At 51.2% G+C, this 24,960-nt stretch overlaps 1 protein-coding gene across 2 annotated transcripts in view; it reads left to right on the top strand.

Moving 5' to 3' along the window:
* Window positions 1-5,840: 5,840 nt before the first annotated feature.
* Window positions 5,841-24,960, top strand: part of LTBP2 (latent transforming growth factor beta binding protein 2) — a 137,965-nt gene continuing 118,845 nt past the window's right edge. For both annotated transcript variants that reach the window (XM_043516175.1, XM_038405718.2), the window contains exons 1-2: window positions 5,841-6,784; window positions 23,920-23,990. In XM_043516175.1, coding sequence (XP_043372110.1) covers window positions 6,261-6,784; window positions 23,920-23,990 — 595 coding nt within the window. In that variant the 5' untranslated portion in view covers window positions 5,841-6,260. The remainder of the gene's footprint in view (window positions 6,785-23,919; window positions 23,991-24,960) is intronic.

The following is a 24,960-nucleotide window of genomic DNA, read 5'->3' as shown; positions in this document are numbered from 1 at the left end:
TGGATTTTAGCCCATGAGAGCTTATGCTCAAATAAATGTGTTAGTCTCTAAGGTGCCACAAGTACTCCTTGTTCTTTTTTCTAATGGTGTGTTACCTACCGCATCCTAAAGAAGGTTTGAGCGTCTCCATTTGCAGAGGGATAAAACCTCGTGAGATGTGTCAAAAGGCTGATTCCACTCCCTACCAACAGTGCCAGCGTGGGGGGGTTCCACCAGATGGAGTGCAGGCTGTGACTCAGGGCCCCCATACCCTTTGTCCAGCCCTGTACATAGTAAAACATTCCCCTTTTCCTCTCAGCAGCCAGCTCCCGAATCTGTGGAATGCATCCCATCTGCAGCGTGTTATGGATGTGCTCAGCAGTGGAGGAATAAGCACATGTGGGTTCTGAACCTTTCTGCAGAGAATGAAAAGGAGCTAATTAATCTAAAGAATGTGGCACTAGGAGCCACATCTGGGATCCAACTGTCCCTGGGAGTGGGAATCCCAGGTGCTATATAGCTTTACAGTCAAATTACAGGGGTGATGGAGTCACAAAGGACAAGAATGCAGTGGCACTGAAACATATAAACTCTGTATGTCTGAATCCAGGGCTAAATGGACCCTGGCCTCCACCATCTCTGCCCTGAAGGGCCTCCCTCCCACAGGCCTGAGAGCTAAAAGAGAATTGATTCTTCATGCTAATCCCTCTAGGGAAAATTGAAGTTCAGGATTGGATCTTGCCCTCCTCAGCTGGGAGGTGAATCCAGCCTCCATGTTCTTCCTGTCTTGAGTTCCCTAACACTTCATGCACCTACATCACTCTGTTCTAGCAGTGGCCTTAACTCTGCCCCTTGAGCAACCTCCTCACCTGTAGGAAAAGGAGAATCGCAGCACCAGCTCAGCTACACTCTGCTTCATCTGTCCCCTATGCTGCTCTGAAGAATGCACTCATCCAGTGGTGTCTCCATGGTCAGTCTTGTCATCTGTTTCTTGGCAGCACATCAGCTGGGACTTGGAAAGCATGTGATGGGGGGGGGGAGGAGGGTAACCATTTAGGTCAGCCTCTGAGCTTGTTCTTTCTTTAGACACTGCCTTTCTGGGTCTAGGAGCTGTTGATCTTTGCAGCTAAGCTGAGCTGATGCCAAGCACTACTACCTAAGTGTTTGACTACATGGAAAATTAAAACAAATAACTAAAGGTGTGAATTTAAAGTGAAAAAGTGAATTAAGCTGAAATGAACTAAGGCTGCTTTACATCTGTATGAGAGCATCCACACAGGGGTTTAATGTGTTTTATCTAACACACAAAATTCACATCTTTACTTAATCTGCCTTAACTTCCTAGAAAAGCCCTCTGTTCCCAGCAGCAAATGGCCAGATGGCCCAGTCACCAGAGATCATCTGTCAAATTCAGGGTTGTTATCTAACAGTGGAGCGATGATGAGAAAGCAAATCTTGGCAAGGGTTTGATCTTGTAGGTGCATTGCCCTGAACTGTCCAAGCTCTGCTGTCCGGGGAGTTCCTGAGAACCAAGCTATTTCATGTTTGTCTGCTGAACAGCACATTGAAATCCAACTCCTGTTGCAATTCCCCACGGACTCTGTGCTTCCCCATTTCTGACAGACAGGATGAGTATGAAATGAGTCACTGCAGCCAGAGAAGTGCCAATGCCCAGAGGACAGAGGAGCCCTGCGCTGAATGTTAGCCTGCAGCATGGGCTGAAACAACACTGCCTCTCGACCCACACCTACCAACCGCTATGGCTGTAATCAAGGCTTCAGGTGTTTGCATAGCACCTGTGCTGGAGATGTGTAGAGAGGAACAGCTTGCCTAAGCAAAATGGCAATAACAAGCCAGGGGGCTCAGCCTCATGCTCCCAAGCACCCCCGCCGCTAGCCCAGGGTGCCCAAAAGCAACCCGCAATAACAAAGCAGGAACAAAGAGCTTCATGTCCCACACTCATGAGCAACTCTAAATCAGAAATGGGGGTGCGTGGCTACAGAGCATCCCTACAATAACAAGCTAGTGTTTACACATTTAACAATGGAAAGAGTTTAATGTCCAACTGTTGAGGAATTATTGTAAATAGGGAGTAAAAATGATTTTAAAAATTATGCAAGCTCCCTGGGCCTGGCTCCACAGGAGGCAAAGCAGCCTGTATGAGATGTTGGAGGGATGGGACCATTAATTGCTTTGCTTGTTTTATACTTCTCTCTCCTTCACCTTCTCAGAAAGGAAACTGATCCCCTCACCCCCCTTAACTCTCCCTGGCCCATTGGTGGCTCTGGGCTGGTGCTGGACCCAGAGAGGTTTAATCAGTTGGGTAAAGAGCAAATTTATTCTTTGATACAAATGGGAGCAGCAGTGACAGCACCTCCTGTGCTCATGCCCCAACATGGCAGGAGCTAGAAGAATGTCTGCAGTTGTTTCAGCAGAATCTAGTTTTGAGCAAAGCCTTGAGCTCCAGCTCTTTGTTTTCTAAGCCTTGTTTATGGCACTGATAATTCTTTAGTGTCAGGTTTAGACACTAAGCATTTTTTCCACTGCTGCATAAGAAAGTAATTAGGTGAAGATGGAGAGGAGGTTCTCCCTTAGAACAAAGAAACCAGCAATGGCTTTTATCAGGCTGTGCTCTCTGGATCCAATAGCTACATACATGCTATCGCAAACTGCTTCCTGGGCAGAGACTCAGCCTCAGCTACAGAGAGGGAGGGGTTGATTGCGCATTGGAAAATCCCAAAGCACCCCTTGGATTTCGTCAACAAATGGCTTCACTGATAAACCAACAACTGCCAGCAGGGTCAAATGCCAGTCCAGCCAGCTCCCTTTGCTCCTCACAGACTTGGGTAGACACAGGTAAGTGCTGTAACATCAGCTGTAATAGCACATCACTTAGTTTCTCTCCCTGGTAGTTTGGGCCAAAAAGAAAAGAGAAGCTCCTATGGACTCCAGCTTAGCCCATGTGTTTTCACGGCCAGCTCATTAACCCTGTAGTGGCTGGATGACTAGATAACATCCTGCACAGAGCACTCTGGTTTTCTCTGGCCTAGCTTTAAGATAAGATTTGAAGAGAGGATGTGACTCAAGGGCCTGTAGGGAGTGGGTAGGTGAGTAGAAAGAGAGCACCAGTTACAGAGAGCAGCACAAGTGAGCAAGCGGTTTTCCTCCCTTCTTTGTCTGGTTCATCCTCCCTTGCCCACACCATAGAGAGAGGCAGGGAAGGGGCAGGAAGGACACTAAGCGCAGGAAAGTGGTGAGAGCTGGCAGCAGAACAGGTGGCTAGGAAGGCAGTGGTGGAGGTAGGTTTAAGAGCAGAAAGGTAAAGTGGAGTCAGGAGAGTTCTGAAAATGAGGAGCCTGCATTAGAATTGGCTGTAGAGCTGGGTGGGCGGCAACAGTGGTTGATGGAGGGTCTGCAGGGGCTGTGTGGGGCGGTAACCTGGCCCCACTTCCTGGCTTGAGGGAGCTAGTAATTAGCTTTGTCTGCATAGGAGGAGATGGATGTTCAAGGACTAGGATGACTTGAAGCTTCTGGCCTTAGGGGCAAAGTTCTGGCCCTGACTGAGGAGTTCTGAGAGAGTAAAGAGCAGGGGAGGGCAATGCTTAAAGTGGAGTGTGTGTGTGGGGGGGTCCATTATTCTCTACAGCAATGAAAGTGACATCCCATGTGCCTGTCCCTCTGCCTCCTCCAGTCCCCACATCTGTTCCCCCAGCCCTACCTCTGCTCCTGGTGCAGCTCCAGGGATTTTTCACACCCCTTTCCACTACCCCTGAGGGCTGCAGCAAAGTTGGGTTCTGCAGGAGGGAGAGAGGAGGAGCAGAGGATCCATCCCTGTTGCTCACTCTAGGGGGAGGGAGGAGCACAACTGCCCTGAGCTATGGGCACCTGGGCAGGGCTGAAATGTGGCCCTGCAGAGACCAGGCTCAGTTGTAGAAATGTCACTTGTTGGATTTGCTACTACTTCAGACTAGGCTCACCTAAGCCCTGCCTGCAGGTGGCCCTTAGTGCCAGCGTTGAGACAACCACTGGCAGGGAGAACAGAGCACTTACATCGGAAGCAGGGAAGGAGACAGCTGGGACCTCAGCTTCCATCAGGAGTTACCCAGGAGAGTGGTGGTACTGAGAGCTGCCCCAGCATTCTGGAGGGTCCAGGCAGCATGGGGAGCGGGTGGGAGGAGAGGTTCCCTGCTCACCTGTATGGAGCAGAGCCCCTGCTTCTAGTCTGTCTGGAAGCAGTTGGATCTGGGTGAGGTGAGAGGCAGCCCCCTGTTGCTGAAACACTGAGGGAAGGAGGGTGCAGAGAGGACAGGAGTGGGCGAATGAGAGGGGCCAGTTGAGGTGAGCTGTTGTATGGGGAGAGGGCCTTGTGTTGGTAAGGCTGGTGATGGAAAGGGGAAGGGTCTGGATGCAGCTCCCCTGGATCTGCCAGTAGTGCAGAGGTCACAGACCTGCCGGGCCATCAGAAGCAGGTGATCCATTCAGGGCAGGGTGAGTCAGACTCTGGCATGGGCTGGCAGGATCTAGTCCTGGGGTCCAGTGGGGTAGTTTTTCTCACTGGTGAGTCATGTAGGAACAAAGTGGATATACAGGTGGTCAGGTGACCTGCTGGGATTTGTTGAGATACTGACCACCCTGGAGCTGCAGTGGGGTCTGCCCCAGATATTCTAACTGGCAAACACCCTCAGCAGGTCCCTCCCAGCAGCACGTACCAAACAACGCCCCTCTCCTCATGGGCACATGCCACTCTCCTGCCTGTCCTCCTTGTGCGCTGAGATACTACGAGATCCCAGTATGCATTTATCAAGCTTGTGCCCGTAAGTGAGGAGAGAAGTCACACCACCGCTAATACTGTGTGCCGCCGGAGCCCCCTCCACCACTGGATCACCAGGGAACTGAGTTCAGCTTCAGACCCTCCTGGGAGGAAAGTCTGTCCTTGTCTCAGTTGAGAGATGACCACAGTGAGCAGAAGAGTGGGGAGGCGACCTGGCGTGGACGCGGTCAGTTGGTAGAGCTGAGATCAGGACCCTTGGTTCTGTTTTCCCGCTAGATCAGTTCCATCTCTTGGCACTAGAGGTGGTCTTTTCAATCACTGCCTAACTGAAAACACCAGCTGCTCACGTTGGAGGCAGATGAGGAGGAGGCTAGTGCTTCTCTTCTCCATCTTGCTTGGTACTTTCCCTGGCCTTATCTCCTGGTAAAAAGGCTGGTCTCGTAGCTGAAGGACCTAGAGCTTTGGCTAGTCTTTTTTTGGCCTGGCACAATGGATGTGAAGAGATGAATACCATGAAACACGGAGCTGGGACTTGGGAGATCTAGCTAAGAGGCTGGTCCACTGTGTGACCTTCAGCAAGGCAAACTTCCCCTCTCTGGGCTTCAGGTTCGCCTGCTGGGAAATGGGACTAACAGCCCTCCTGCCTTCTCCGGGTGTGCAGGCTAAATGTGTTGGAGTTCATTCAGAAGATCCTAGCCCCTGTGACATAGGGGTGAAGGGCCGTGGCCTGGGGTATATTCTGTCTCCGGGGCTTCCCCAGGTACCCCTCCCTGCCCACCTTCGCTGAACGCTTACAGCTGTTGTGAAATTCTAACACTTGCTGTGAGCTGGGGAAGCTGAGCCACAGGCTTGTTCAGCAGCAGGGAGGCTGAACACAAACTCTCTGAGCAGGCGGTGGAAGGGGCCGCCCTCCCCGGTCGCTCATGGGTTAATGTTTCTCTGTTGTAGTTTGTTTCCCTTTGCCAAAGTGGGTGTTGCTGGAATGTCTCCTCTGGTAAGGAGGGGGCCGAGCTGTGTCCTCTGCAGAGGGGCGATGTCAGCATCAAAAAGACACAAAAGGGGGAGGTTTCCAAAAATAAAACCCTCCATCCCCTCCAGACTCTGCCAGTGCCAGAGGCAGGCGAGAAGGTGCTTGGAGCTGTCTGCAGAGAGCGCAGGCTCTGACAGCCAGGGGAGAGGAGGGATTGGGAGTTCTCCTTTCAGTGGTAGGAGGGACGGCTGCAGCCGCTCTGTGCAGCCCACGCTGTTGGGTTTGCTGTGTTACCTTCGCCCCAGGCTCTCCTGCTCCTGCAGGCAGCAGGTACTGATTAAGTGCCCCCCGCACCTCCACGCCTCAGCACATGGCAAAGTGAAGGACTTGGAAGGCTATTTCAGGGGACTTGCTCAAGGAACTTTGCCTAGACTCCTTCCCACAAACTCCTGTTGGATACTTGGCTTCATGGGGCTATCAGCCACACGCTGAGTGCTCTCTGTTCCCTTCAAGACTGGCCTTTCCTCTCAGGCAGGCACCATGAGGGGCTCCTGGTGCAGTTTTCTCCCTCTCACTTTAGCTCTTTTCCTGGGGCTTGGGGATTCTCAGAGAGACTTTGCTGGAAGATTTGATTCAAGTTCTTCATTCCGAACCGAAGCTGGGAGTAGGGGCACAAGTCGGCTAAGGCTGCGGAACCCGGGCAGTAACTTGGGACCCACGGGCAAGGTGTACAGCCTGTTCCAGGTGCACAGCCCTCCTTCTGCCTCGGAGCACCTCCCAGCAGCCTCTCCAGTGGATCGCCCAACCTGGATGAGGAGCTTGACAGGAGGGGACAACAAGGAGCAGCTGTCTATTCCTCCAGATCACAAACTACCTGCTCCCCAGAGCGCCCGAGGCCAAGCCAGCAACCTGAGGGCAGCTGCAGACTCTCCAGATGGGACCCTCCTTCAGACCCCTGTGCAGAGGCAGAAGACTGACTCCTCACGCCAGCGGCAAAGAAATGGGCTCAAAGCTCGGACAGTTCCCAGGGCAAAGGTGCAGAATGCCAGAGGCCGACTCACGGGGTAAGTGCAGCCAAAGGGGTCTCACTGCAGGACTAGGTGCATAACGTGACTCCTTCTTTTGCACCGACTAAGAGGTCTGAGCTGGGAGCAAAAGGGACAGAAAGGTTCCATCTTCAGGGGACCTCAGTAGGTGGAGACTCCAGCCCCAAAGCTCCAGCCACAGGAGGGACCTCTGGTGTGGGTCCCATATCCACCCGCTATTTGCTCACTAACCAAACCATTTGTGCCCACTGCCACTGCACCTATGCAATTCCTAGGAGGCAGAGCTCCACTTGTTTCTTTCCCCCTAGGTCACTTACCCACTTTCTGTCCGATGTGCAGTAATAAGGGCCAGTCTGTGCTCAGCTTCAGCTGTGCTGACCCTCGCCTGCCCCTGGCACGCAGCCCAGGCCCCAAAGCAGCTTAGGAGTCAGCTCAGTTACTTGCTGTAACAATGTGTGTATGTCCCCCACGTGCAGGAGGAGTTTGTGCTCCGTCTCAGCACAGAGAGCGTGTGTGAGAGCATGCGCTTGATGTGTTGTCTGCGTCATTTCACCTGGGTGTGTTACCTTGGAACGTGCTGGTTGTGATGCCCTTCTTGCGTGGTTTGCGGCACAGCAGGGTTGCTGTGGGTCACACAACTGAGTTGCATTGCAGGCTGTGGCTTTTGTTGCTCTGCTCGTATGGGTGTTTTGTGTGTAGCCTTGCAGGGAGTTCAGAAGGTTGTTGAGTTGCTGTGCAGTGTGTGTCCATGGGGCAGTGCAGTGGGGTGGGCTGTTGTGGCCCTTGCTTGGCTTTGGGGAATGTAGCCGGGTTGCCATGGCCACTGACTGTAGGTACTGGCCTCTTGGTGCATTACACCTGGAATGGGCCCCTTGTAAGTTCTGCGTGCAGTAGCTTCCACCTTCGCACAGCTCCTGCTGGCTCAGCTGGAGGAGGCTTCCTCTAACTTGCCCGGCAGAGCTGCCTCCAGTTCCAGTCCCTGGCATGGTAATGTGGAGGCGGGGGAAGGGGACATGTGGCGTGCCTAGAGACTCTGCAGAAGAGCCCTTGGCCCTGTGCTTCCTCCCTCTCCTGCCATTCCCCTCCATGCTCCCCTGCCCAGGGTGCACCTCTCAGCCTGCTCTACTGATGTAGTGGTGATTATGAAGCCACCCTCTCTAATCAGTTAGGAACACCCAAATTGCCACCCATAGCCATCCTGTCAGCATAGTCACAGGATAATAGCAGAGAGGGCTGCCTGTGGGCTGATTGCTCAAGTGCCCTCTGACGTGAGCTTAGTGCAGACTCACAGAAACGCTTTCTTCCAACACTGAACAAGAAACTTGACTAGAGTAAGAAAAGCAGCACTATTCCTAAAGCTTCCCTCTCCCAGCCTCACTGCAGAGTTTCTGCCTAGAGCTTTCCTCTGCCCCATCCTACCGGCTTCCTGCAACAGACTTAAAGTAGCAGCAGGCACAGCCTACATCTCTTCCCCTCCCCCAACACCCCCATTACTCTATAAACATGTTTAACAATAGTTAAGAACAAACTATAGCTCTGGACGAGCCTATGGCTTCCTCATTCATCCAGCTCTGCTCACCTTGTGGCCCTGAGGAGGGGCTTGTCCAGTGGATTCACTTGGATTATCAAATCCCATTCAGTCAGTTCAGGACACTTCTTAGCAGAATGATTCACCCTCCACTAAGGTTGTGGTGTAAGCATCATTGCTCTTGGGATCACATGGCAATTCAGCTGGGCTTGGGGAATCAGCTGGAGATGCTGCTTGCTTACTCTGTAATGAGTACCCAGATCAGGCTCAATCATGTTCTTGGGCTGCAGCTACTTAGGGACAACAGCTGATGTCCAGTTTTATCAGGAGTGGGTGGCTTGCTTTAAGGTTAGGTGGTGGGTCAGGCTGCAGTCGGATGACTAAAGAATAAAACCTGAGACCTCTTAGAGGTAGCAGCTCTCATTCTTTGAACAGGATCACTTAGGATGAAGATTTTCCTGTGAGGTTGGCAGTGTTGTCCCACAGGCAGCTGAGTTTAGTTTACTCTCATGACTGATGTGGGGAAGCCGTATAGCTCAGAAGAGCTAATAGGTAAATTTTTGTTGTAGCATTCTCTTAGCAATCTGAACTGCTCCCTCCACCAGTCTATTCACTTACGGGTGATGAGGGCTGGAAGTAAAATCCTTGAAATCACACTGCATTCAAAAAGCTTGGAACATGGAGCTGGCATATCGTGGATCATTGTCAGCGACTATTTATTTTGCCCAGATGCCAGGACAAAATGAGTTGCCTTTGTTAACTTTTCTCTGACCTGCTCACTTTGGGGGTAGGGACAGGTATCTAGTGAGGTGGAGAATTTTTGCCTAACTAGAATAGTCAGTGGCTACCAATATGTTTGTTTTCCTAACACAAGCCTAGTGATATTCTTTTCCGAAGCCTATTGGATATAATGTTCTGGGTAGGAAAGTGTCTTTGAGTTTTGGCTTTCTGGTCATTCTACAAGACTCTCATGATTCCATCTCATCTATCTGATTTTTACCTTTGTTAAATCCATCGTGTTTCTGCCCAGGAAACTCTGTGATTTGAAGAGGCTCTATTTTATGGTGTTTTCTACCTGCATCACACTTGCACCCCTTTCCTGCAGAGTGCCTTTCATTTTCACTCATTCAGATGATCAGGCAAGATGAACCAGCCATTCCACAGTAGCTCAGACACTAATTATTATAATTCTGAAAGTTCCTTGTTTAAAACCCCAATTTCTAGATAGTGTCTTATTTGTTTTTTCTTATTGTTGAGTTTCAGTGCTCTGATTCTCCATATAGGGCCCTAATACAGGCCCACCACACTTTGGCTCCAGTGGAGACATACCCTGAGGTTTAATTTCCAGCTTGGGCAGACATACCTGAGCTAGCTCTATCAGCACTAACTATAGAAGTGTAATTGCAGCAGTGTGAACGTCGTGAAGGTCTAACCGCCCCAGCTAGGTGCCAAGGGTTTCAGATGGGTGGAACCTGGGGTGGCTTGCCCATCCCGCCGCTTGCGCTGCCAGAGCTACACTGCTATATTTTGTGTGCTAGCTTGATCAGAGCTAGCATGGATACATCTGCCCAACCTGGGAATGACATCTCTAGCTCCAGTGTAGACGTGCCCTCGTGCTGTGACTCTGCACCCTTTGTCAGAAACGCCCCATTCCTTTCTGCAATAAAATGCTCACCCTCATACTTCCTCGGAAGGATGGCATAGCTGTTTCATCTTTCCTCTGGGACAACGATGATCCAGATGTGTGTTTAGCTTCACTCCCTGTGGTAAAAGTGAATGCCGTGACATATCCTGGGGCCTAGACCATGCTTTGTGATCACTGTGGCTGCAGTGTGAAAGCTGGGGAAGGGCTCCTTCCACCCAGGCAATTGAGCGAAGCCAACTGAGTCTTAGGGAGAGCTGAATTTTGGTATTGTGTTTTGCTGGCTTGGAATGAGTCAACTTCTGACACCATGTCCTGCGTCGGTAGCAAAGAATCACAGAAGCTGCTTTTTTCTAACCCTGAACAAGGAGCTTTATTAGAATAAGGGAAACAGAATTATCCTGAAAGCTGCAGTTGCTTTGTGGAGCTTTGCTTAGAACCGACCCTTCCTGACTGGTATCCATACACACAGCATTCCTGCCTACTGCCAAGGATCAGCCCATGTTCAGGTTGGGTGTGTTCACTTTGATTTTAAAATGTTTGTACATCTTTTGTTGTAGTCCTTGGGCTTTTGGTAGGTTCCCACCCTGGGCCTTAATGTCCCAGAGTTGGGAGCCTCTGAGCCATTGAAATGTCTCAGATGCACCCAAGGTGTAAATATGCCACAGAGCTGGGTGTATTGTGAGCAAAAGCTGGCCAGCTCCCAACTCAAGGCAGATGTGTTACAGTGTAGCTGGGTGCTTTCCCATTGCACAAGCTGCTGAGAGTGTCGGCTCTAAAACTGCGGAGCCTGTGCTCCCTACTCTCTCAGCTCCCCCCTCCCAACAGCCAGCTGGCTCCTGAGTTCAAACCTAATCACACAGCTCCTATTATTAGTGCCCGCGGGGTGCTCAGTGCTTTCCAAATGGAGAACAGCATCTTCATGAGCCTCCCCCGGGGCTGTTGTACTGTGAGCCCCTCCTTCCCCCCACTCCTGGCAGTGGGAGCAGTAGGTTAGTGGAGATTGGTTAGGACATGAAGAGTGGAAGTTAGCAATCCTTGCATACATGCATGCACAGGCATGAGACTGGCACATTGCATGTATCCCTCAACAGTGCTTGGATGCTCCTGCCCTGACGCATGTTGCTCCTGCCTCCCCTATCAACGCCATAGGACTCACCCTGTACCATGCTTTGGTTGATGCAGTTTATGCCCATCTCTCCCCTGTCACCCCCACCATGGCTCCCTCCTCCTCTAGCAAATGTGACATAGAAAAGACAGGAACAGAGACATGAAGGTTTGCAGGGCAAAGCTTTCAGAAGTTGGGAAACACCCCAGTTAGGCTTACACGGGCAGCCTTAACTCTACCCCTAACATGGCTGCCTCATTCCAATACGATCTTCAGTCACATAGTCATGTGCCTTTTTCGGAATAATACAATACCATGTCATACAGTGCCCCTACAATCTTAGGCCACTTTCAATATACAAGAAACTGCTGCTTAATCTTTTTTGTTCACATTGATGTCTTTGTTCTTTAGTCTACAGAATCTGTTTATTCAGACAGCGTATATGGTGTGTTCTCTCTCCAGCATGTGTTCCTTAATAATGTAGTTAACATGCAAAGGCTGCTCAGGAGCTCAGGCAGTTAATGATGCTAACTCGGATGCATATTTTCAGAGACTTGTCTATGCCAGCAGTTTTTCACTCTCACTCTGTGTTGTGTAAGAAGGGTTTATGGTGAACTTCTCATATAAAGTTGGATGAAATTCTCTGGCCTGTGCTATACAGGAGGTCAAACCCTGATGATTTAATGGTCCCTTCTGGCTTTAAATCTATGAATGACTTTAATGGAGCCTATGTATTAGTAATACATTGCGCAGTGCCCTGTACTACAGGATGATGCCTAGAAGGTTGTAAAAAAATGTATACTATTGTAATATTTGGGAAAGCATGTGATCACATAGGGGAGCTATGCACACCATTAATGTGTGCAACTCCGTGATCTTATTGCTGCTTCTCTTGTCCTCCTCCCCCCTAGTGTTTGTTACACTTGCTTGAATCTGGTGTCCAATAAGACTACAGAGTCTTCAAGGCTTGTGTTGTCTTAAGTGTGTGTGGAGCACACGGTGCAGTGAGGCCCTGATCCTGACTGAGGCCACTATGTGCTCCTGCAGTACTAATAATTAATAAGGAAGACTGTATTGTAATAAGCTAAGAGGGCAGAGTTAATGTTGCACATTCAGCCGTGGCTGTGGCATTTCCTGATGTCGGGGGCAGAGGGGGCTTTGCCATGCAGACTGTGCATTCTTGAAGGTTTGTTTTCACTGTGGACACTTAGGAAGTTACCCGCTAACTTTGGAGATGAGGCTGTCACAGGAACTCCGGAGAAACAAGACACGGCTTCTGTCTTTCTGTCTCCCAACACTTGTGGACCAGGGAAATGGCATCTGGAGGAAAGACAATGACTAAGGCCCTGAGCCTGGAAAGAGAACCACATGGGTGGACCTCTGCCTCTGCGCAGAGCCCTAGAGATCTCTCGGCAAGATCAGGGCAGGAATGGCTCTGTCACGAAAAAGGGAACTATCTTCCCCCTTATTGCCCCAGATGCTACTTGTTTCTTAGAGCACCTGGCAACCCTGTTGAGTGAGGAAGGGGCAGCTTCTCTTGTGCTCAGTTTGAGTGCAATTTGGGGCTGCTATCTCCAGACTGTGTTTGGAGATCACAGAGTACGGAGATCACAGAGCACATCTAGCACCTCAGGTGAGAGCTGTACCCTAACAAACTCATCCCCATTCCCCACAGCCCTGCAGGTACATAAGTATTGCAGCTCTGTGTTACTGGTGGGGAAATGGAGACTGAAATGAGGTGACTTAGCAAAGACCCCCTTGGCACTCAGTGGCAGAGCCAGGATTAGAGCATGGGCCCTCCTGAGGCCCAACCCCATGCGCATTTCTGCCATTCGCACAAGTACCTGCTGTGGCTGACCTGATAGGGCTTGGGCAGGGAGACCTGCTTGTGGAAATGTCTTTTACTCTGGGCCTTTTGGGCTGTGTTGAGCTTGGTACCACCTGGTGGTGATACTGGGAACTGCTGAGTATTCCTGCTACAGAATGGCCAGGCTGTGTACCTGCCATCTGTGTTATATTATCTGTGCGCCTCTCACCCCCGCTAGACCTGCATGCAACAGAATGGGCACCAGTCACTGCCTTTCTCCAGGACTTAATTCCCTCCCTGCTGCTCAGTGCAGAGCATGGGACTCCTGGTCTCTGCTTAATATTGTGCACACAGCTGGAAATGCCATTCTAGTTTGCTTCCCTTCAGCAGGGCACAGGGAGCATGGATTACACGTGGCCAACCCACTGTGCCCATGCTGCCATAGTGGGCCATACATGCGTGGTGACTTGCAGTACAGAGGACAGTGGCATGGGGCAGTCTTCCAACAGGACTCATGGGTTCAAAGGCAGGTGGCTCAGGGCAGTCCCAGAAAGGCACTGTGTCTAGGCTATAGGGTTCAGAGGGCTAATGACACAGAGCTAGTCCCCATCCAGGCTCTGGGGATTGGCTGATGTGTGGTGGCCTGGGCTGGCCCCATGGCTGGGCACTCTTGCCTGTGCCCTCAGGTTTCTGGGCGGGAAGCACTGGGCAGCCTGGCAGGACACCATATTTGAGATTGCAGGGTGGGTGGGTGCCTGTCATGCAGGCTGTGTGTTTAGCTCTGGCTGGTGTTTTTCACAGAGTACTGGGGGGCTCAGTGCTGCACAGAGCCCAGCATGGACCCATGTCACTCCATGCAGCCACTTCTGACCTGCTGCCTTTGCCTCAGTTCAGAGGCCCCATCACCTGCATAGCGGTTAACTTTTCACACTGTGACGGGGCAAGGCCAGATGGCTATGGAAGAGTAGTGGGAGATAGATATATTAGCTTCAGGCTAAACAAATCCCTGGTACCAGGATAAATGAAATGGCAGCTGCTCCAGGTCAATTAAGACACCTGGGACCAATTAAGAACTTTCCAGAAGGCAGGGAGAAGGCTAGGTTGATTGGGACACCTGAAGCCAATCAGGGGCTGGCTGAAACTAGTTAAAAGCCTCCCAGTCAGTCAGGTGGGTGTGTATGTCAGGAGCTGTGGGAAGAAGTTGCGCTGTTGGAGAGGCTGAGTAGTACACACCGTAACAGGCACAAGGAAAGAGGCCCTGAGGTAAGGCTGAAGTGGAGCTTGAGGAAGTGAGGGCTGCTGTGGGGGAAGTAGCCCAGGGAATTGTACATGTCATGTTTCTAAAAGGTCAGCTACCATAGCTGATATTATTAGGGTCCCTGGGCTGGAGCCCGGAGTAGAGGGTGGGCTAGGGCTCCCCCCCTATCTTTGCCCCCTGATTAATCAGTGAGACTGGGAGACAACAGAAACTGTACAAGGAAGGATAACTTCTCCTCACCTCCCTCACTGGCTTATGATGAAAATGGCTCAGTAGATTGTGACCCTTGTCTCTAGAGAAAGAAGGACTATGTGGAGGGTCACAGTGAACCTCTGAGGCTAGCGAAATCCGCCAGGAAACGCGGGACCGACGGAGGCAAGGAAAGAGCTTTGTCACAACTGGTGTCAGGTATGGGATTTCATTCACAGCATGGCGGAAGAAAGAGAGTTTAAAAAAAAGTGCACTGGGGTTTGGATTTTTGTTTGTTTGTCTGCTTTGTACCACAATGGAGGAGGTGGTAAGAGCTCTGGTACAAGCCACGGCAGACCAGCAGGAGGCCACCTGGGTTCAGGCAATGGCACAACAGGAGTCTATGCGGCTATAGCAGGAAACCAATCAATTACTGATGAGCCAGGCGACCCAAGATTGTGCTCTCTTGAGAGAGGTGGTGGAGCAGCTGAAGATCCTCACCACCCAGGCCCGGGGGTCTGACGGGATGCAAACCCTGAGGACCACTGGTTGTCTGCCAAAGATGACGTCAAGAGATGACGTAGAGGCATATCTCCTCTCATTTGAAAGGACTGCTCAGCGTGAGGCATGGCCCCAGGAGCAGTGGGCCACCATCCTTGCCCCTTTTTTGTGTGGAGAGGCCCAGAAGGCCTACTTTGACTTGCCTGCCACGGATGCCACTGACTATACCCATCTGAAGGCAGAGATCCTAGCACAAGCAGGGGTAACGGCAGCGGTAAGGGCCCAGAGGTTCCATGAGTGGAAATACCAGGAGAACAAACCCCCGAGGTCCCAGCTATTCGACCTCATACACCTCCCACGGAAGTGGTTACAGACTGAGGTGTGCAGGCCGGAGGAGATTTTGGAAACCCTGGTCATAGACGATTGCATGCGGGGACTGTCGCCAGATCTCCGCAAATGGGTAGGTCAGAACGATCTGTCCATGTATGACGAGATGATCACACTGGTAGAAAGACGGATGACAGCCAGAGAACTGATCTGACTACCCAAGGAAGGCCTCTTTCGAAGCAAGCACCTGACCCCAACCCTGGAAGGTTGGGCAGCCAAACCCCTGGGGAGTCTGAGGTGAAAGAAGGGGGGGGCCGAAAACCAGTGGGGACCCCAGAAGGAAGGGATTGGCCTGAGTGGGGGGAACCCTGGGACTAAACCCCCTAGTCCCCGGGATAGGGAAATGATTAAAAGCAATTATAGATGTTATGCATGTGGGGAGTGGGGACACATAGCAGCACAGTGTCCCAGCACCGAGGAGCCTATGCAATGTAACTTGGGGGGTTGGGATGTCCCATGCTCCCTTATCCACCTCGTGGGGGTTGCATTAGCCCCGCATAATTACACCAGGCCAGTGAGGATAAATGGAGCAGAGACTACAGCGCTTGTGGACTCTGGGAGTGCTATCACCCTCATATCGGGTAAGCTGGTAAAAAGTAGTCAGCTGCTATAAACCAAATGCGTAGCAGTGACGTGCGTGCATGGGGCCGTGAGCCATTACCCCACCATCCCAGTGGAGATAGAGGTTCAGAGAAACCCCATTGAGGTGACCGTGGGCGTAGTTCCTAAACTCCCATATCCTGTAGTCATTGGGAGGGACTATCCAGGGTTTGATAATTTACTCCCCCCGGAGAGGCTGGAGGGAGGTGGGGACCCTGAGGACAGCGACTTGTCACTGGGAGAATGTCAACCCCTGATGTTCGCTGAGATTTCTCAGGATCTGTTCTCAGCCCCCCGAAAGACCTGGAAGACAAAAAAGGAGAGGAAGGCTGCGAAGGCCTTGGGAACCCGGATCCTGACCCATGGCCAGAAGACCTCCCTAGTAGGCAGATGGACGCAAGCAGCCAACAGAGAAACTTCCACCACAGAAGGTGAGCCAGAAGCTGCCCCCAGCCATGACGGCGGCGAGCCGTTGGAAAAAGCAGAAGCTGGCCCCTGGGAGCTTGGGCAGGTTAGTCCCGGGAGAGAGACTTTTGGGCGGGACCAGGTAACAACTTCTGGTGCCACAAAAACATCAAAAAGCCATATTGAGTCTCGTGCACAGTCACCTGTTTGGGGGACACCTAGGGGTAGAGAAAACCCAGGCACCGATCCTGCAGAGGTTCTTCTGGCCAGGAGTACGTGAAGATGTCCGGCGATACTGCAGCTCTTATCCGGAGTGTCAGTTACATAGCCCTCGCCCGCACTTGCGGGCTCCTTTGATACCTCTTCCAATAATAGAGGTTCCTTTTGAATGGATAGCCGTGGATCTGGTAGGGCCCCTAGAGAAGACAGCTCGGGGTCACCAACATGTGCTTGTTGTACTGGACTATGCAACCCGGTACCCGGAAGCTGTTCCCCTGCACAACACAGCTTCCAAGACAATAGCTAAGGAACTAGTACAGATCTTTGCTCGGGTTGGGCTACCGAAGGAGATATTGACTGATCAAGGGATACCTTTCATGTCCGAGTTGATGAAAGATCTCTGTTCATTGCTCCATGTACAAGCCCTACAGACCTCTGTATACCACCCGCAAACAGATAGACTTGTGGAAAGGTTCAGTAGGACCCTCAAGGCCATGATCAGGAAAGAGGTGAACCAGGATGGGAAAGATTGGGATATCCTATTGCCTTACCTCATGTTTGGCATCCAGGAGGTTCCGCAAGCCTCCACGGGTTTCTCTCCATTCAAACTACTATATGGGCACCATCCTCAGGGCATATTGGATATAGCCAGAGGAGCCAAATCCCGGAAGGAACATAGTTGAGCATGTACTGCAGATGAGAGATTGGGTAGCCCGAGTTACGCCCATTGTACGGGAACACTTGGAGAGAGCACAGGAGACCCAACGAACCCATTATAACCACCAAGCGAAGCTTTGACGGTTCCAACCAGGGGATCAGGTGATGGTACTGGTGCCCGCAGCAGAAAGTAAACTGTTGGCCCAGTGGCAGGGACCCTACGAAATAATCGAAGCCGTGGGAGTGGTGAACTATAAGGTGCGGCAGCCAGGCCGCCGGAAATCGGAGCAAATTTACCACATCAATCTTCTAAAACCTTGGCATGATCAAGAGGCATGCTTAGTCATGCAGGAGACCCTTCCCCAGGAGGATAACTTATACGAGCAAGTGAGGATATCATCCGACTTGATGCCGATCCAAAAGATCGAGGCAGCCGACAAGATTAATCGCAACAGCGATGTGTTCTCCACAAAACCAGGACGGACGACTGAGACCTATCACCATATCCACACGATCTCCGGAGCCAAGGTAACATTGAGACCCTACCGAATCCCAGCAGCCAAAAGAGTGGAAATCAAGGCCGAAGTAAAGAAAATGTTAGAATTAGGGGTTATTGAAGAATCTGACAGTCAGTGGTCCAGTCCAATTGTTCTAGTGCCTAAACCTGATGGTACCATGAGATTCTGTAATGACTTTCGCTGACTGAATGAAATATCCCAATTTGATGCGTACCCCATACCACGCATTGACGAACTGGTTGACCGACTGGGTAGTGCCCGATTCTTGACTACACTGGATCTGACAAAAGGGTGCTGGCAGATCCCTCTGACCAAAGAAGCTAAAGAAAAGACAGCATTCTCCACCCCGGATGGCCTATTCCAGTACACCATCCTCCCTTTTGGGCTACATGGGGCCCCAGCCACATTCCAGCGCCTCATGGATAAGCTGCTGTGTCCCCATACTAGTTATGCAGCTGCATACCTAGATGATGTCATCATCCACGTGCCAGACTGGGGAACGCACTTGGAGAAAGTTGAGGCAGTACTGCGCACCTTAAGATGGGCTGGCCTCACTGCTAATCCCGCTAAATGCGCCATAGGCCTAGCAGAGGCTAGGTACCTGGGATATATTGTGGGAAGGGGCATAGTGAAGCCCCAAATGAATAAGCTAGAGGCAATTCAAAACTGGCCCCAGCCGACCCGAAAGAAGCAGGTCCATGTGTTTCTAGACGTGGTAGGCTACTACTGACGGTTTATTCCCCACTTGGCCACTAGGGCAAGTCCCCTAATGGACCTGGTGAAGGCCCGAGGTCCAGACATAGTAAAATGGACCGACGCAGCAGAGGGGGCATTTACAGACCTTCGGACGGCCCTCTGTAATGACCCCGTACTCATAGCTCCGGACTTTAACAGTGAATTTATTTTACATACAGACGCTTCCGAGGTGGGGTTGGGGGCAGTTCTGTCGCAAATGGTGGGAGAAGAGGAACGCCCGATCCTCTACCTAAGCAGAAAGCTTCCTCCCAAGAGAACAGATATACGCAGTAGTCAAGAGAGAATGCCTTGCTGTCAAATGGGCTATGGAGACACTGCGTTATTACCTCTTAGGCCAGCGATTTACTCTTGTGACGGACCATGCACCCCTCCAGTGGATGCAGCGGAATAAGGAAAAGAATGCAAGGGTCACCATGTGGTTCTTATCCCTCCAATCATTCCAGTTCTGCATACAGCACAGGGCTGGATGTCACCATGGCAACACTGATGGTCTATCAGGAGCATACTGCCTGGCGTCCCAAGTTGCCCAACTCTATGGTGTTGAGCAGATGTGGGGGATATGTGACGGGGCAAGGCCAGATGGCTATGGAAGAGTAGTGGGAGATAGATATATTAGCTCCCGGGTAAACAAATCCCTGGTACCAGGTTAAGTGAAATGGCAGCTGCTCCAGGTCAATTAAGACACCTGGGGCCAATTAAGAACTTTCCAGAAGGCAGGGAGAAGGCTAGGTTGATTGGGACACCTGAAGCCAATCAGGGGCTGGCTGAAACTAGTTAAAAGCCTCCCAGTCAGTCAGGTGAGGGTGCATGTCGGGAGCTGTGGGAGGAAGTTGTGCTGTTGGAGAGGCTGAGTAGTACACACTCCTAAGGTAAGGGTGAAGTGGTGTTTGAGGAAGTGAGGGCTGCTGTGGGGGAAGTAGCCCAGGGAATTGTACATATCATGTTTCTAAAAGGTCAGCTACCATAGCTGACACTATTAGGGTCCCTGGGCTGGAGCCCGGAGTAGAGGGTGGGCCCGGGCTTCCCCCCCACCTTTGCCCCCTGATTAATCACTGAGACTGGGAGACAACAGAGACTGTGCAAGGAAGGATAACTTCTCCTCACCTCCCTCACTGGCTTATGATGAAAATGGCTCCGTAGACTGTGACCCTTGTCTCTAGAGAAAGAAGGGTTACGTGGAGGGTCACAGTGAGCCTCTGAGGCTAGCGAAATCTGCCAAGAAACATGGGACCCATGGAGGCAAGGACAGAGCTTTGTCACAACACATACAGAACCTCTCGTTGTGGGGCAGCCCCGGAGCAACCTACCCTAGACCTTTGCTCCCATAGCACTGAGTTGTGAGCTCCCAACTCAGGGCTTCAATGCTGGGGGTGAGGGAATCCCAGCTCCTGCTCCATGTGAATGCTCTTGGCTGGAAAATGCCAGAGGAGAAGTCAGCAACCAGAAGGCTCCTCTCTGAGTTGTGTGGTTGCTGGGAGGCATTGGCCATGGGGGTGCAGCGAGCTGCGCGCACCTGGGGGCTGCTATTCTGCCAAGCTGCAGGAAGCCAGCCACTCCCTGGAGCACCATCCCTCTGAGCTGTAAACACGCCGTGCTCCTTAAACCTGCAGGGGTTTATTTGCAATTCTTCATAAGACAACAAAAAACACATGGTATTCAAGCCATGAAAATGTCAAGTAAATGCTTTAAATGTAACCAGATGCTCCCAGGGCTGGTTTCTGCTCAGTGAAAAACAAAGACCACTTTGCCCAGCTCCGTAGCCCCCAGCCATCCTTTTCTCCCAGTCTCCCAAGGCTCCAGCACACCTGGCTGTCCATTAACACCGTCTCATCAGGAGGTGAGAGAAAAGTTTGCTCCATTCCCCACGTGACCCCCGCAGTGCGGCCCATGCAGTCTGGGATAAGAATAACTCTTAGCACCTCGCTAGCATTTTACTGCTTCCAAGAGCTTCACAAATATTTAGCTAATCAACCCTCACTACCCTAGAGCGACACTGGGGCCTGGTGAGTTTGGCACCACTTTGGGAGTTGAGATTTTCCTAGCTCTGTCACTGACTCACTGTGTGATCTTGGCAAGTCCCTTTCCCAGCCTCAGTTTCCCCATATGCAATGTAGTACTTATGATGCTGACCTGCCTCTCGGGGTTTAGAGGATATGAGATAGTGTCTAGAAAGTGCTAAGGATTAGGATTGTCCATGAGCCTGAAGGACACAGCAAGGCTGTGACAGTGAGTCTGTCATTACAGGCAGCACCAGGTGCAGTATAGAGGAGCCTTAGGGCAGGCACTGAGAAGATCAACAGCAACAGGAGGAGCCCAGAGGGAGATGGGCCTGGGGGAGTGACACAAAGCACCTAGTGATCATACCCTTTTGCATGCACTGCTTCACATGTGCTCCTCAGACGTGATTCTGCTGCCAAGATAACCATGACTCCTAGTGAGTCAGCCCTGGCCTTTCACTCCTTTCTGTGCTTGTTCTTTGTGCTTCTGCTTCATCCACACGGCCTCTGGCTGCTCCTGCAGGCCTGGCAGCAGCAGCCTTCCAAGGGAGAGTCAGATCAGCCCCCAGGGTGCTTGGGTGCAGCTGTCCCCCTGATAGCTCACAAGAACCAGGCATGTTGATGCGGTGCCCTCAGAGAGTGGGAGGGCCTGCTAGGTACTGGGCCACCTTCTCTATTCCAGTCTTGCACTCTGCACCCCAGAACGTATTACCCACCCTATGGTCTGGGAAGAGATCAACTCTCAACAGAGAGGCGTTCTCTCTGTGTGTGTGCGTGTGTGTGTGAGCGAGCGAGCAAGATCTAGACAAAGATTCTGGACTTCATTCCATGAGGAATTGTTGGCTTGATCTGAGGCCAAAGCAGCTTCTCTGAGGGCGGCGCCTGCTCCTGCCTGCAGAAACCACCTTCTGATTGTGCCAGTAATTTGAGGCAAGAACAGGAAATGTTTATGCTCCTTCACAAACCTGCTGAATGTGATTTGCAAAGTGCATCTAGGCCACCTTAGGGAGGAGGGGGGAGCTGTGGTGATGTCCCACCTCACAAACAAAGCGGAGTTGGGTCTGGTCAATAATTGAATGGGAGGCCTGCAACAATATAATGATTGGATGTTTTTAGACATCTAAAGATAGGGTGCAGCTAGGGTTGCCAGGTGTCCAGTTTTCGACTGGAACGCCCAGTTGAAAAGGGACCCTGGCGGCTCCAGTCAGCACTGCTGACCGAGCTGTTAAAACTTTGGTTGGCAGGGCTGGCAGGCTCCCTGCCTGGCCCCGCATGGTTCCCTGGAAGCAGCGACATGTCCCTCGGCTCCTAGGCGGAGGTGCAGCCAGGGATGCTCCATGTGTTGCCCCTGCCCTGAGTGCTGTCTCCATAGCTCCCATTGGCTGGGAACCATGGCCAATGGGAGCTGCAGGGGTGGCGCCTGCAGGCGCAGGCAGCATGGAGCCACCTGGCCATGCCTCCACCTAGGAGCTGAGGGACATGTCGCCACTTTTGGGGAGCCCCCCGAGGTAAGTGCTGTCCAGAGCTTGCACTCCTCACCTCTTCCTGCACCCCAACCCCCTGCTCCAGTCCCACACCCAAACTCCTTTCCTGGAGCCTGCACCCTGCACCTCCTCTTGAGCCCCCTCCTGCATCCCAAACCCCTCATCCCTGGCCCACCCCTGCCCCAGCCCAGAGCCCACTCCTGCACCCTGAACCCCTCATTTCTGGCCCCACCCCAGAGCCTGCACCTCAAACCAGGGCCCTCACCCCTTCCTGCACCCTAACTCCTTGCCCCAGCCCTGTGAAAATGAGCGAGCGAGTGAATGAGGGTGAGGGAGAGCGAGCGACAGAAGGAGGAGATATGGAGCGAGTGGGGTGGGGCCTCAGAGAAGGGGCGGGGCTCAGGAGGAGGAGGGGCAAGGGTATTCGGTTTTGTGCGATTAGAAAGTTCCCAACACTAGGTGAAGTGTAAGCAGACTAGATATGGGCTTGATGCAGGATTTCCTTCTATGGCCTGTGTTATGCAGGAAGTTAGCTAAGATGACATAATCGATCTTGCATGCCTTAAAATCTATGAATATTAATAAGAGCTTGATCCTGAAGGATCGGTAAGTGCTTTACAACAAGTTACTCAGCTACAGAAATCACGCTTTCTGCCTCTATGCGCACACAGTGAAATGCAGCCCGTTCTGTGGTGAGCTATGTAGAAACAACACTCCGCAACAGTTTGAAGCAGGAAATGAAGAATAGTATTGTATCCGTTTGAAGCAGCATGGGAGATTTATGGGAGCAAAATATAATTATCAATGCTGGATTAGACCCAATCCTAGAAAACCGTGCTGTGAGATCTTTAATGGCCTCTGATTGTCGGGATCTCAAGTTACTCATAAGAACAGACATACTGGGTCAGACCAAAGATCCATGTAGCCCAGTATCCTGTCTTCCAACAGTGGCCAGTGCCAGAGGGAATGAACAGAACAGGTAATCATCAAGTGATCCATCCCCTGTCGCCCATTCCCAGCTTCTGGCAAATAGAGGCTAGGGACACTGTCCCTGCGCATCCTGGCTAATAGCCATTGATGGACCTATTCTCCATGAATTTATCTAGTTCTTTTTTGAACCCTGTTATAGTTTTGGACTTCACAACATCCTCTGGCAAGAAGTTCCACAGGTTGACTGTGGGTTGTGTGAAGAAATATTTCCTTTTGTTTATTTTAAACCTGTTGCCTATTAATTTCATTGGGTGATCCCTAGTTTGTGTGTTATGAGAAGGAGTAAATAACACCTCCTTATTTACTTTCTCCACACCAGTCATGATTTTATAGACTTCTGTCATATCCCCCCTTAGTCATCTCTTTTCCAAGCTGAAAAGTCCTAGTCTTATTAATCTCTCCTCATATGGCAGCAGTTCCATACTCCTAATAATTTTTGTTGCCCTTTTCTGAACCTTTTCCAAGTCCAATATATCTTTGTTGAGATGGAGCGACCACATCTGCATACAGTATTCAAGATGGGGGCATACCATGGATTTGTATAGAGGCAATATGATATTTTCTGTCTTATTCTCTATCCCTTTCTTAATGATTCCCAACATTCTGTTCGCTTTTTTGTTTGCTGCTGCACATTGAGTGGATGTTTTCAGAAAACTATTCACAATGACTCCAAGATCTTTCTTGAGTAGTCACAGCTAATTTAGACCCCATCATTTTACATGTATAGCTGGGATTATGTTTTCCAATGTGCATTACTTTGCATTTACCAACATACTCATGAGCAAAATGGCACCTCTGGCAGCACAGCACCCCCTAGCAACCATGCTAGGGCATTGAGGTTAGTACTGATTCAGGAGGGAGAGCACCCCCTACTGAGTCACCTTCACCATTCCCGTAGCACCTGGATGTTCCTTCCTAGGGGATTTCCCCTCCAAGCATTTAACAAGCCCAGCCTGGGTTGGCTTGAGAGCTCAGGCTGCAGTGGTCTGGGTGCAAGGAAAGCTCAGATGTTGTAGGAAGTGGTTCTGTTGGTGTCTCCGGAGGTGCTGGCTATGGGGAGACCTCACCGCCTCTCTTTTCCTAATCCTGCTGTTTGTGACTGCTTAGGCCGAACGTCTGCGGGGGACAGTGCTGCTCAGGGTGGACAACTGCTCCTGGCACAAACCGATGCATCAAACGTGAGTACGAAAGAACCATCGATTAGAGATGTCAGTCATGGCACTTAATGCATCGCTGGCAGACACTCAGCTGTCCCAGTGATGGGTGTGGCAGGAGGGCCAGAGAATGCCCCTTCCGAGTCCTTTGGCCCTGAAGTCCCCTTAGTCATTATACTGATGTCTTTGAATTTCTCCACTGTTTGGTTGAGACATAAACTAGGAGAGAATTCCCTTCTCTGTCTGACTCACCCCACCCCCTGTTATGGGCATGGTGTGCTTCCCATGGCAGAGATAATGGAGCGCCACTATGGGTGCTGTTACATATATGGTTCCCAGAGATGAGCTGCATTTCCCCTGTTGGTGCAGCACTTCTGGCCATGTCAATAGTCCATGCTAACATCGACTGCATCAGAGTCCAGCCCCCTTCCCCTTGTTAATTTGTTATTAACCAGGATCGGGGCCCCACTAGGCTGGGTACTGCACGTTTAGAGACATGGGCCTGTTTCTAAGAGCTGATAAATTTGAAACAAGACCCAAGTGATTGATAAATTGCAGGAGGGGTGGTGAGGGAGGGTAGTGGAGATACGGTCACATGGCAGCTGCTGCCCCCCAAATTCATGGTTCCAAATTATCTGAACGTTTTTTTACAAAAGCAACTAACTAGGCTGGCGAAGGGGCTGCCCTGGGAGGGGCTGGGTGTGGAAGCCTGCTCTAAAGGGGTATGCACACTAGGGAGACAACAGAAAATGGCTTGAACACTCAATCAATCCCTGACCAGCTCATTACTGGGGAGCTGCTCTCCCAAGGAGGCTGTGTCTCTTCATGCTTTCCCAAAGTAGAAATTACTGGAGCTGTGTGAGTACAAACACCTTCTCCCCATCCCTCAGTTCTGACACAGCACCCAGGGGGCCCTCTGTGTGGGGAACCCTCTTCCTCTCCTTGGCTGTTACTTCAGAACTCCTCTCTTGCCTGTAAATGCAGGGCCCTCTGG

The sequence above is a fragment of the Dermochelys coriacea genome, chromosome 6 (assembly GCF_009764565.3).
Source record: "Dermochelys coriacea isolate rDerCor1 chromosome 6, rDerCor1.pri.v4, whole genome shotgun sequence".
NCBI lineage: Eukaryota > Metazoa > Chordata > Testudines > Dermochelyidae > Dermochelys > Dermochelys coriacea.
Note: the sequence above shows the minus strand (reverse complement) of the source record. Positions and strands in the feature narration are given on the sequence as shown.